Source organism: Eucalyptus grandis, chromosome 3, assembly GCF_016545825.1.
Source record: "Eucalyptus grandis isolate ANBG69807.140 chromosome 3, ASM1654582v1, whole genome shotgun sequence".
Taxonomy (NCBI): Eukaryota; Viridiplantae; Streptophyta; class Magnoliopsida; order Myrtales; family Myrtaceae; genus Eucalyptus; species Eucalyptus grandis.
Window position 1 is genome coordinate 1,933,802 of NC_052614.1, and position 12,948 is coordinate 1,946,749.

At 37.3% G+C, this 12,948-nt stretch overlaps 1 protein-coding gene across 1 annotated transcript; it reads right to left on the reverse strand.

Moving 5' to 3' along the window:
• Positions 1 to 1,586: 1,586 nt before the first annotated feature.
• LOC108953871 (disease resistance protein RPV1-like) lies at positions 1,587 to 11,919 on the reverse strand. Its single transcript, XM_039308555.1, has 7 exons — positions 10,841 to 11,919; positions 9,196 to 9,535; positions 8,440 to 9,099; positions 6,613 to 6,939; positions 6,165 to 6,510; positions 2,199 to 2,332; positions 1,587 to 1,667 (listed from the first exon to the last, which is right to left on the reverse strand). The coding sequence occupies exons 1-7, from the start codon at positions 11,917 to 11,919 to the stop codon at positions 1,587 to 1,589; spliced, it is 2,967 nt and encodes a 988-aa protein (XP_039164489.1).
• Between the last annotated feature and the right edge of the window lie 1,029 nt (positions 11,920 to 12,948).

Consider the following 12,948-nt stretch of genomic DNA (forward strand, 5'->3'; position numbering starts at 1 on the left):
ACCTCAAGGTGGAGTGGATCCGTGAAAGCTTACTTCAGGCGAGGATCACAAGTGTACAAGTATCTACAATTTAGGATCTCAACAAAAAGCATTCAAGGGTTGGCCTGAGTAGTATTGTGCACTCAACCACACATTCTCCAAATCCATGAGACAATATGAGGCGTCAGATGTTTCTGGAAAAAAAAAAAGCCTCCTCTCTAAATTTTTCCATTGAGAATAGATAGTAAGAATTGCCAAGGCGAGGCATCTAATCCTAAGCTCTTACGAATTTGAATTACCAAGAGATGAAGTCATAAGAACATAAGATACATGGATGCAGCAACCTCTACACTCTTAGTCTCTGTGCCTTCTTCAATTCCTTACTCCCTCCCTCTCGACCAGATTGCCATACAAGTGTACAGCATAGCTTGAGATATCCTATTAACAAGTAAGTGAAACTCCCGCTAGTGAACTTGATTAATCAAAATGATGCAACAAAATGCCCCTCTGTAATTAGAAGAAGATAAATTAACTTCAAGTAGTAAAAATGTGAGAAACTTTCTAGCCTATGCTCTAAAATCTAGTAACATTGAATGTCTTCTTGTAGGGAGCACTCAATCATTAGAAAAGAGAAAGAAGAGCAGCCAGAAGAAGCGTTACATTTTGAAAAATATAATTAGAAATCTATGGAAAACTATATAGATGCCTGACAGCATTGAGATGGTATTCTGCGGGGCCTAAACCTACCAACTCCATGTGGGCATCATGCATTTCTACATCTGACATTCCTAGTCTATCTAGCATAAATGATATCCTCTCCAATTCAAGTTATTTATTTTCATGGACACTTTAATCGGTGTACCTAGAAGGATGACAACATGCAAACACCATTTACCATTCCAAGAATGCATTATCAGAGTTTGGAGAAGTTCAAGAAACATCGAGCTCCTCATCCTTTGATAATTTTGTTTCCTTTTACAAGCGCCTTGCGAAAGTTCTCTTAGATATTATAGCACTTACATCAACCAATGGCATGATAACCGGATTCTGCCAGTGAGTTATATGAAATCAGTCCAGCAACTAACATCAAATGAACTACTAATAATACAAAGAAGTTTACGAGTCTCTGTTTGTCAAACTCCATATTCTTTTTGACCTCTTTGGATCCAACTTATGGTGCAGCTAACATCATTGACCATAGAAGCTCTGACCAAATTAGCATAGTGTATTCAGCTCAAGTTGCTTGCTTTTGTGGGACATAGTATGAATCTTTGCTTTTATCATTATGTGCTATTCATGCATTAGAATTAATACAAGACAGTTTTCAACTGGCATATAGGATACTGAGAAGTTTCCTCAGAAAACTTATGGAAATGCTTCCTGAGTTTTCCTCTACAGCAAGTAGATGAGCTAACAAAAGCTTCTGCACAATATAAGGAATTATTCTATAGTACGGCCGATAATGTCAAAAGACATTCTGTTAATGTCTTGCTTGGCTCAAAAGTACTAGTGTATGACAGATGGCTTTACCAACTCTACAAACATCAAGATGCATTCTTTTCCTAATACTTCTGTTTCATCTGTTGAAATTTCTCCGCAAGTGTCCTTCACAAATATTCACTGTCCCCAAATCCTCCAAATTGCAGTAATTTTCTGGCACAATAATGCATGTAAGACATCTTGCTGACCTGACAGAATACATTGAGGCAGAAAACCGCAAGAAATTACAAATTATTTTTCAAAAGTGAGACCTTCCGATTCAATGAGGAACGACAATCAACCCATCGATTTTAACCCTTATTACCATGTGGATACTTAAAATAGTGCTGGACCAAGAAAAGCCACAGTTGACGGCCAGTAAATCACCCTAGCTTGAGTCGCCTTTATTTATTTAAAGTATTTATGAAGATCGTAGCAAGATGACATGTAATGAAGAACTAACCCACAAACCAGGAGTCATTTACAATTGCATATCATCAGTTTAGCAACTAATTCGATCACTTTGAATAAAAGCATGAATCAGTTGCTAGAGCGCATGAAAACAATACTAGGCTTGATAGCATATTATTTTGGCATTTAAAGCATGACCAAGTTCCATTACACCATAGTATTAGAATTCTGTAGCACACAAATGAATAGCGCAACCCAGCGAAGGCCTACCAAAATAGCTACCGCAATACTAAGCTGACCATATTTCATAGTATCCAAGGAATACTAACCTGACCTTCTCGCTTTGAAGCAATTACAAGGAGACTGTCCACAACCTCTGCCAATAGAAGCGGCGAAGCACCACCTTCGAGTTCCCTGTGACCATCGTTAGCAAACACTCCAGTTTCCACTCCATGATCTTCACCTGCCAATAAAAAATGAACAAACTTCACAAAACCGGGTCAGAACAATTGAGTTGACCACCCATTAGGTCACAAAAGAAAGTTGGGAGCTGAACCTAAGAAGCTAGTGGTTTTCAAACTGGAGTTGAAACGGAAGCATGACATATTGTGGTCCTTTGCCAATTTCCATAGCTAAAGCTTTGTGGGCAGCCGAAAACGTAGCACCAGCACTGGAAGAAATCGCAAGGATGTGAGCTAAAAGAGGGCTTGTGAAGAATAGAGCTCAAAGAACCCGGAGGAAACATGCCCTGACAACATGCAAACAACCTTTTAACAATCCAAGAATGCATTGTCAGGGTTCAGAAGAAGTTCAAGAAACGTCAAGCTCCTGATCCTTCTATGATTTCGATTCCTTTTAGAAATGCCGTGTGAAAGCTTTGTGGGATATTTCAGCATTTACATCAACCGTGGAATGATAATCTAATCCTGCTAGTGAATCGGATGAAATCAATCCAGCAACTAACATCAATGGACTACTAAGAAGTTTATGGAACTCTGTTTGTCAAACTTGATATTCTTTTTGAACTCTTTGGATCCAACTAATGGGGCTTCTTACATCATCAACCACAAAAGGTTTGATCAAATTAGCATAGTGTATTCAAGTCAACATGCCTGCTTCGTGGGACATAGTATGATTCTTTTCCTTATCATTATGTGCTATTCATGTGTTAAAATTAATGTAAGACAATTTTCAAATGGCGTATAGGATACTAAAAATTTTCCTCAGGAAACTCATGGAAATGCTTCCTGTGTCTTTCTTGTCAACAAGTAAATTAACTAACAAGAGCTTACACACAATATAATCAATCATTTCACAGATCGATTATGTCAAAAGACATTCTAGTTAATGTCTTGCCCGACTCAATAGTTCAGGTATATGACAGATGGCCTTACCCACTCTACAATCATCAAGATGCATTCTTTAGGAGGCTTGGAGTAGGTATATCCTGGACTCTAACGAAATGAACGTGGATACATGGTGAGAAAATTTTGAATTGTAATTTTCTCAATCGATCAAATAATTCAAGATACTTTTGCTTCGCTTTGTTTGCTAGTTCACTTACGGCCACACCACTAGGAGAAGAGCTCGTACTTGCATTTGGCACTTCTAAACTGATATGATTATCTTAATTTGCTAATGCAAACGGTTCTATGAGATTAAATATGTGGAACATAATGGTTGGACAAATTTTATCTCAAGTCGAAGCATATGCATACTAAGGGATGCCCTATCAACATGCTCCTTTTGCAATGTAAATTCTCACTTAAGTGTATCTTAAAAATATGCAGTCATGAACTACATGGTGAGCATAGAGCAAACTAAAACCTCACATTAGAAGGATCGCCATATAGGGTCCTTCATTTAGCATTTACTTCAACCTATCCAATGACCTTTGGCATGCTATCAAAACACCAGTACACATAAGTTTTTATTCAATACTTCCAGCATTCTAGAATCAATCAATCGTTGAGAATCTTTATTTTTCTGCATAGGATGAAGGATCTTACCTGAAGATGAATGACAAATGATGTGCTTAGAAAGCCTTTCATCTATTTCTGTTACTGGCATGGAAAGTAGAACCATTTTGCCAAAGCACACATTAACTTCCATGAGCATCTCCCCTCGATTCCTTGAATTCAAGTAAGAAAACAATGGTGACACTATCAACCAGGAAATAATAATGACAAGATCATAGATCTAGAAAGATATTGCTTGCAAGAAATACAAATGAAAATTAGGCAATAGATCTCCAAAGAACAAAGGTAACTTACTTGCTCTATGTATGTTGATAGTAAATGGGGATCATTTCCATTATATCGACTCATCCAAGTCGTCCGTAGAGTCTAATTCAGAGTCTGTGTCACTATATGCAATCTTAGAACATTGATAAATCTGCAGTCTAAATAATTCTGGAATTGCTTTGAGTGAGTTGTATCCAAAAATATTAAGTTTTTCCAAAACTCCAACCTATCGAGGCCTTGAATTTCAACCAAGTTTTCACAGTCTTTAACTTTTAATATCTTCAAACTCTCGGATTTTGGAAGGAACAGCCTTTCAATTGAATTGCACTCAGAGATATCTAGTCTTTCCAAGAACTCCAACCCATCAAGACCTTGAATTTTGGCTAATTTCTTGCACGATTTAGCATTTAATATCTTTAAACTCCTGGATTTTGGAAGGTCTAGCCTTCCAATTGAAGTGCAATAGGAGATTTTCAGTCTTTCCAGAAACTCCAAACTATCGAGGTCTTGAATTTCGGCTAAGTTGACGCAGTATATAGCTTTTAATTCCTTTAGCCTCCCGGACTTTGGAAGGAGCAACCTTTTAATTTGAGTGCATCTCGAAATATCCAGAATTTCTAAAAACTCTAACCTATTGAGGCTTAGAATTTTGGCTAATTTTTTGCAGGATCTAGCTTTTAATTCCTTCAGCATCCTAGATTTTGGAAGGATCAACCTTTTAATTGAAGTGCACCTCGAGATATCTAGACTTTCTAAAACCTCGACCTATTGAGGCATAGAATTTTAGCTAACTTTTGCAGGCTCTAGCTTTTAATTCCTTCAACTTCCCAGATTTTGGAAGGAGCAACCTTCCAATTGAAGTGCACTCGAGATGTCCAGACTTTCTAAAAACTTTGACTTATCAAGGCTTAGAATTTTGGCTAAGTTTTTGCAGGCTTTAGCTTTTAATTCCTTCACCTCCCGTTTCGGAAGGAGCAACCTTTTGATTGAAGTGCAATCCGATATATCCAGACTTTCTAAAAACTCTGACTTATCGAGACTTAGAATTTCGGCTAAGTTTTCGCAGGCTTCAGCTTTTAATTCCTTCAATCTCCCGGATTCTGGAAGGAGCAACCTTCCAATTGAAGTGCACTTCGAGATATCAAGACTTTCTAAAAACTTTGACCTATCGAGGCTTGGAATTTCAGCTAAGTTTTCGCAAGCTTCAGCTTTTAATTCCTTTAGCCTCCCGGATTTTGGAAGGTCTAGCCTTTTAATTGAAGTGCACTCCGAGATATCCAGACTTTCTAAAAACTCGACCTATTGAGGCTTAGAATTTCAGCTAAGTTTTCGCAGGCTTTAGCTTTTAATTCCTTCAGCCTCCCGGATTTTGGAAGGTCTAGCCTTTTAATTGAAGTGCATTGGTTGACACGTAGAATTTCCAAATCCTCCAACCTATTAAGGCCTTGAATTTCAGCTAATTTCTTGCCTTTAGCAACCAATGTCTTTAGACCCTTGAAATTTAGAAGGTCCAGCCATTCGATTGAACAGACATCTTGACAGTCAAGCTTTCCAAACATATCAATTTGTCAAGACCTCGAACTTCAAGTAGATTCCCGCAATCACTGACTGATAATGTCCTTAGATGGATAAACTGTGAAACGTCTAGTGTTTTGAGAGAATGACACTTACGGACATCCAACAATTCCAACTTGAAAGGCGTGTTTAGGGATTGTGGTGATTCTGATTCTTCAACATCCGTCGGTTGGGAGCATTCTGAATTCTTTAATGGCATTGAGGGAAGCACTGGATGCACTCGACATATCGCATTACGAAACTCGTAGTTCCTTGAGATGGCATAGGTGGGAAAGCGAAGGCAATTTGCGACTTTGACAGGTGATGCCCAAATATGTTAAGCCGGAAGGAAAGTTTGGCAACGATGGGAGCTTGTAGGAGTCAAGAAAATCTAGGCGTTGTAGGAAGAAAGATTACACATGCGTTTTGCCATTATCCTTCTTAGACTGTTGCAATTTGAAGCATCTAACTCTCGGAGCTTTCTCAGCCTCCCAATACCGTTGGGTAATTCTTCTATACCACTGTAAGATATCTCTAGAATCTCTAGATTCTCCAACCGATCTATCCTATCTGGTAATGCAGAAAGTGATGAAGTCGCTATTAGACCGAGTTGCTGCGGTGCTTTTAAATTACCTATTTCTGCCGGAAGCTCCGTGAGGCTCTCACAATCGTACAGCTCCAAGCGAATGAGGGCCTCCATGTCTCCAATTGAAGCATCAATTCGCTTCAATCCCTTACACCCATTGAGGATGAGAACCTCTAACTTCTTAAAAGCTGAGAGGAAGTCCGTATCTTCCAACAATGTACAACTATAAAGGTTCAGATATTTGAGCCCCTCTGCCATCTGGAGAAAAAAATAAAAATGATTGCTGAGAGGTGGGCCTTGAGTGATTATGATTTTTTTAAAAAAAGCATAAAAGGAGGAAAAAAAGATTTTAGTTCTTACCTTGAAAAAACTCCATCCTTTCCATTTCTCATTTATCTCGCTTTCATCCAATCCGAGTGTAACTAATTCCACTACGTGAAAATTTTTAGCTTCAAAACTTGCTGGACATTTTTTCCAGTCAAGCCATTTTAACCTCGTCATTGAGTTCTTAAAATCCCCAATGAGATGTGTCTTTGTCATGTCAAGAAATCTTAAATTCCTCAGATTCTCGAATTGTTTTCCTTCATAAGTGCCGCCATCTTGGTCATCTCCATCTAGCCCACATATCTCATTGAGGTATTCTGAGCTTCTGTCACTCAGATTAATCGCTTCAATGTTGTCCGTTCCCTATAAGCAAGAATCAATAGTGATTAGTACTATATCCAACTAAAGTAATCAACTATCATTTGTTCACATCGCCATTGATGTGCATTAATGTGTTCAAGAGACTAGCAATGTGTAGATCTGATTTTTCGTTTTACACCAATAAACAGTATTTATAAAGGCTAACAAAGTGAAGGATGTCAACTTCCATTTTGAAATTTGGCATACGCATTCGGATCTTTAAAAAATTATGATGTAATGACTTGTATGAAGTGAAAACTTCACAACTTGCAATCTTCTTCTTTCTCGTACTGTAGCTTTATTATCATACTAGTTAAGACATGCATGCAATTCACGGAATTTAGTCAAATTGCAAAGTGCAAAATGAAAATTTGACTTGTCAATTTTTATAGAATTATACTTTTTTTCTTGAACTTTGACAAATGCAAATACAATCACATACTAAATTATACAAAATAGAATTTGAGTATTTATCTCTCAGACTTTTTATGAAGAAAAAGTAAACATTTTTCCTTTTCGTGGTCATTGTCTAAAGTACGCTTTATGTTATACATATACATATATACACACTCATATATGTTATATTTAAGGAATTTTCTGTTCCTACCTTATTCGGTAATTTCTAAATCAGTCCTTGTCCTATGAGTATTGGTAAATGGGATACCTAACGTAATAATACATAAAATTAGTGACCCTTCCATTCTCCACTATGGAATAATGACTAAAATTTCACGAGAATTTGCGGGCATCGTTAGCCCTATTACTTAATGATAACATCTAGAGACTATAATTCTATGATTTATATATCCTAAGTAGTTACGATTTAAATGTCATAACATCAGAATTGCACAATGCACCATGGGAAAAATGGGGGTAAAACAGAAGTCTGACGACAAATTCACCCTCGCCACAGCCAAAACGCCTTTTACACATCTAGAAAAAAGTATCTTCATTGGAGAACAAGCGAAGTTGGCATGGGTGAAAGGATAAATAAAGGCGAGAAAAACCTCGGAAGCAGTGAGTCGGCGAGCAAAACTTACCCCACCACAGATTCGGTGTTATTAAGGAGACTTCTAGCAAAAAAAAATTAGGTTAAAATGTCAGAAATAGAACATTTCTTCTTCTTCTTCTTCTTTTTCGACGCATTCATAACACTTCATAATGTTCCATAACTGCTCCGAGTACTCCAAAAGTCACAACGGAAGGGGGAAATTGAAGTGGCCGCGAGATCCTAGCCAAACCATTTTTTATGAAAGAAACTAATTTTATATTGCAACGTACACTTAATTTTATATGATAGGGAATATTAATATATGAGAGAAAAACTATAAAACTAAATACTTTCTAAGAGAGAACAGCCTCCCTACTTTCTAATCACGTCAATTAAACATTCCAGGGCAATAATAGTAAAGGTTATCAGTCCACCGTTGTAAGCACTAAGTAGTGGACCAATATTACCCCATAGAACATGGACTAAATGAGAAAAAGAAACCAAACGGTTACCTTATTTTCCTCTAGCATTTTTCGGGCTTCCTTATGCTCCCATAACCTCCCACGGCACCAAGGCTTTTGTCGGTTTTCCTCACAAACTATATCCCTACCAAGATCTCTCAATTGGTCATGCATTTTCAGCTCATTATCATTTCCAACTTTTATCAATGACATGAATATTAATACTTCAATTCCCTCCTTTGGGAAAAAGCCACATGCATCCCACATGTAGGATGTGATATCTTTGTCATAGTCGATGAAAAAACAAGCAATATCCAAAAATATTTGTTTTTGGTTATCGTCTAATGCTTCAATACTTATCTTTAACTTCTCTTGCACTTTCTTAGGAGGCACTTTTCTTAACTTGCCTATTGTACCTTCCCAGAACGCTTTCTTTTTCCCGCACAATAATGAACCAAAAACCTCAAGGGATAAGGGAAGCCCTCCGGTGATGGATACAACTTCATGAGTGAGGTCCTCAAATTCCCTCGGAGGAGAGTCCCTTCGAAATGCATGTTTGCTAAACAGAATCAAAGATTGATTTTCATCCATTTCCTTATGTTCATAGTCGTGGTCCACCCCAGCTTCTTCAAGAACCCTCTTGTCTCTGGTGGTAATAATGATCTTGCTTCCCGAAGAAAACCAATCATGATTACCAGCCAAACTCTTCAACTGAACGACATCATCCACATCATCAAGAAGAACGAGGACCTTTTTACTTTTAAATTTGGAAGAGATGAACTTAGTCCCTGCATCCGCATTACAAACTTCATCTTTCAGCTTCAATATATCGTAGATTAACTGATTCTGTAAATAATGTACGCCATTACGCTTCCACGATTCCCTTATATCAGCAATGAAGCTACGATGCTCAAATTGATCGAAGAGCCTATTGTAGATGGCTTTAGCAAGCGTAGTCTTACCAATGCCTCCCATTCCGTGGATGCCAACAAATAGTGTGTCATGAGATTTATTATCCACAAATTCCATAACCTTCTTCTCATGAACATCAATTCCAACCAAATTCTTAGAAATGTCCAACTTAAACTTTTTCTTCAGTTCATTCAACACTTTCCGGATGATTGATTTCACCAACTCTACTTCAGAACTGTCAAATGTGGCATGAGTTCAAGTATGTAGCAACAATAATTTTATATTGTTTATCTATAGAGAACATAATAAATCTAGGGATAGATTGAAAAACTTTAACTATCATTGTTGTCATACCTCTATATATAATGATATATGCTAAGTCTAAAGTGTGGTTGCTTCAAATGGGGTGCCCCATTTCACTGTTACTCCAACATAATTTATCAAGCCAGGAAAAACTTGAGGGTATCACTTATGAATCTTAAATATTGTATATATTATGGATTTGAACCAAATTTTAAACTGGTTTTTTATTAAAGATATTAGGAATGATGTGGATGTGACTTTAAAAATTGTTTAGAGCATTTGAATAAGCAAAAATCCTATAAGCCAGCCCAATATGAGCTATCAATCAATAAACATGTCATAACTTTTTATGCAAGATGAATTCGGGTCCTGTAACACCAATCGGGAAAGTTGTTCAGATTGTGATATTGTGAACTACTTGAATGCAATTGAAGGGGTTTCTTCTTGTTTGCGCAATTCTACAGGCTTGCAAGTTTAACTTGTGTTGTGAATTTAGAATCATTCTAGATAGGTGCTCTTATCAGTTTTTATTGCCTCTAGGGATGATTACAAGTTGTACTTTATTTTCCTTTTGTAAAATGATTTTTAATAATAACTAATCAACGATATCAATGATTTAATAAATGTAACTTGGGAAGATAAAGAATTATAGCAAAGCTTGGACGCTACCATGTTATGAGCTTTAAATAAAAATCGCCAATGAGTTGTACTATTAATCTCAAATAAATATGTAATTAGAAAAAATTGTGATGAAGATTAATTTAATGCACCCTATAATTAGATTGGTCAATATCATTAAACCAATAAAAGTTATTCAAGTGAATGGGATTTAAGAGTAAAAAATATTTTGATATAAGAGTAAATTCATTAAAGCAATAAAAATTTTTACCATCATCTTATACTATTACAAAATCTTTTGATATAAGAGTAAAGATTCGTTCAAAAAAAACTTATTATTCAAGTGAATGGTATCATAACAATAAAGTTTATAATTAGATTGGTCAATATCATTAAAGCAAGAAACTTAAAAAGAAAGAATAACATAGAATTCATGCACCGTAGGATCTTACTGCCAGCAAGATCTTACAGCTTTTTTATATATAAAAAAAGAACGTAAAATGAAGCATGTGAGAATTAGAACAACCAACATACCAACAAAAAAAAAGGACTTAGAACAACCAGTAAACACCCATACATATTAAAAGAAAATAGAGAATGTTTTGGTGAGAAATTTTACCCTAGGGCTTCGTATCCTTTCAAGGTGCTGACTTTACCAAGTGCTGACTTCCATTCCTCCAAGGTCACTGCGTCCAAAGAAGACCTCCCAAGCAAACGCTTCACGCGCCTATGAAATGCCTCTCCAAAACTCCCGATTTGATGTCTCACGTCAGCTGGTTTCACTTTATAGAATATAGGCAACACTATCTGCCCATTATTTTTCTTGGGCTCCATCATTTTAACAAGTTCATTCAGGCACCAACTACTTGTACCATAATTCACTGAGAAAATGGGGATCAGAATCTTACTGCTCGTGATGGCTTTCTCAAGCACTAGTTTGATGTCCTCGCCATGGCAGAGCTCATCATCGTCTCTGAAAGTGTCAATTCCGGCATCAACGAGCCCTTTATAGAGGTGATCAGTGAAGCCATGTCGAGTATCTGAGCCTCTAAAACTCAAGAATACCTCATAGCAGTTTCCAGTCATCAAACTAGTTGCACCGTTGTTAGCTTTTGTCGGGGACGGACTGGATCCATCGGAATTAGTTTCCGTTGGTGCAGCCATCGAACTAGATGCACCGTTGTTAGCTTTTGTCGGAGATGGACTGGATCCATCGGAATTAGTTTCCGTTGGTGCAGCCATTGAACTAGATGCACCATTGTGAGCTTTTGTCGGGGATGGATTGGATCCATCGGAATTGGTTTCCGTTGGTGTAGCCATCGAACTAGATGCACCGTTGTTAGCTTTCGTCGGGGACAGACTGGATCCATCGGAATTGGTTTTTGTTGGTGCAGCCATCGAACTAGATGCACCGTTGTTAGCTTTTGTCAGAGACGGGCTGGATCCATCGGAATTAGTTTCTGTTGGTGCAGCCATCGAACTAGATGCACCGTTGTTAGCTTTTGTCGGAGACGGACTGGATCCATCGGAATTAGTTTCCATTGGTGCAGCCATCGAACCAGATGCACCAGTATCAACATCTTCTGCATTTCCACGCGCACTAGCTCTCTTCTTATTGAGAAAATAGAGCGTGAGGCCGGGGAGAAGGATCAGTGCCACGAGCTCGGCAAAAGAATGCTCAAAAATGAGATGAAGCATTTCGTCTTTGCTCTGACTCTACCCTTGAATTTCACTTTCAAGTGTGGTAGAGAAAAAAATCGGAATGCCTCTCAGGAAACAGAAAATGCGTTCTTGTTACCCATTCTCTTGCGGTTTGATTTATATAATGAAACCAGTTGGCAACCAGAATCGCACCAATAAGTCAAACTTGTCAAGCTAGATATAAATTCATAATTCATTTACTGGGAACCGCAAACACGTGCTTGGAGTCGTTGCCTTCACAATGCTCAAGGGAATCCGAATATTAATAATAGACGGGCTGTTCAAATATCAATACAGTGCAGAGAGAGAGACTTGGGACGAGAGCGGAACATGGATCTGCGGGAGAAGATGAAAAGTGGAGAAAGACAGTCGAAAATTCCTACGGTCCAATCATTTCCAGAAATGTGCTTAGAATAGATAAATATATACCGAGCGTCGAAAAGTTGATGTTGGGCACGCCGAGTCCAGTGCCTAAATGTTTTTGACCCTTTAACAAATCAAATTCATTTATTTCAATAGTCCAAATCAAGCACATATTTGTGTGCCCTTTTTTGCTAGCGAATTGAATAAGCGAACTAATCTAGGTGGACTAATTCCTAACTTTTTGATCAAACACAATTTCATTTTGGATATAATTTTCCATGTCACTTTGTTGATGTGGATCTTTTTTCTGCTTTAGAAATGCCACATCAAACAACTAACAATGTTTTTGAACATAAGGTTAACAAGGTAAATTTGAAATTGGTCAGAAATTTTTTAGATAAAAAGACGTTTAGGTTGGGATTAGACAAAAGTTTAGGATTTTTTTATACAAAAAAAAAAAAAAAAACTGAAGGCAGATTTAAGACTAGATCCAAGGTTGAGGATTTTTCTTTTTAGATAAGACAGTTCGAGATAAAATTAAAACTGGATTTAAAATTTGAGGGTTTTTAGGATATTAGGCCTATTTAAAAAGAGGGAAGAGAAAAATGAGGAGTTTCACCTATTTAAGGGCAGATTTGCAATTTTTTTTTTGGTCAGTGGCAG

Bases quoted from the DNA above. Each gene is read 5' to 3' on its own strand.
- LOC108953871 (XM_039308555.1), bottom strand. From the start codon at position 11,919: ATGCTTCATCTCATTTTTGAGCATTCTTTTGCCGAGCTCGTGGCACTG. The intron at 6,940-8,439 runs GTAACCGTTTGG...TCTTGCTTATAG, and splicing joins AAATGCTAGAGGAAAATAAG to GGAACGGACAACATTGAAGC. The intron at 2,333-6,164 runs GTATTGGGAGGC...TTTTATTGGCAG, and splicing joins TATAGAAGAATTACCCAACG to GTGAAGATCATGGAGTGGAA.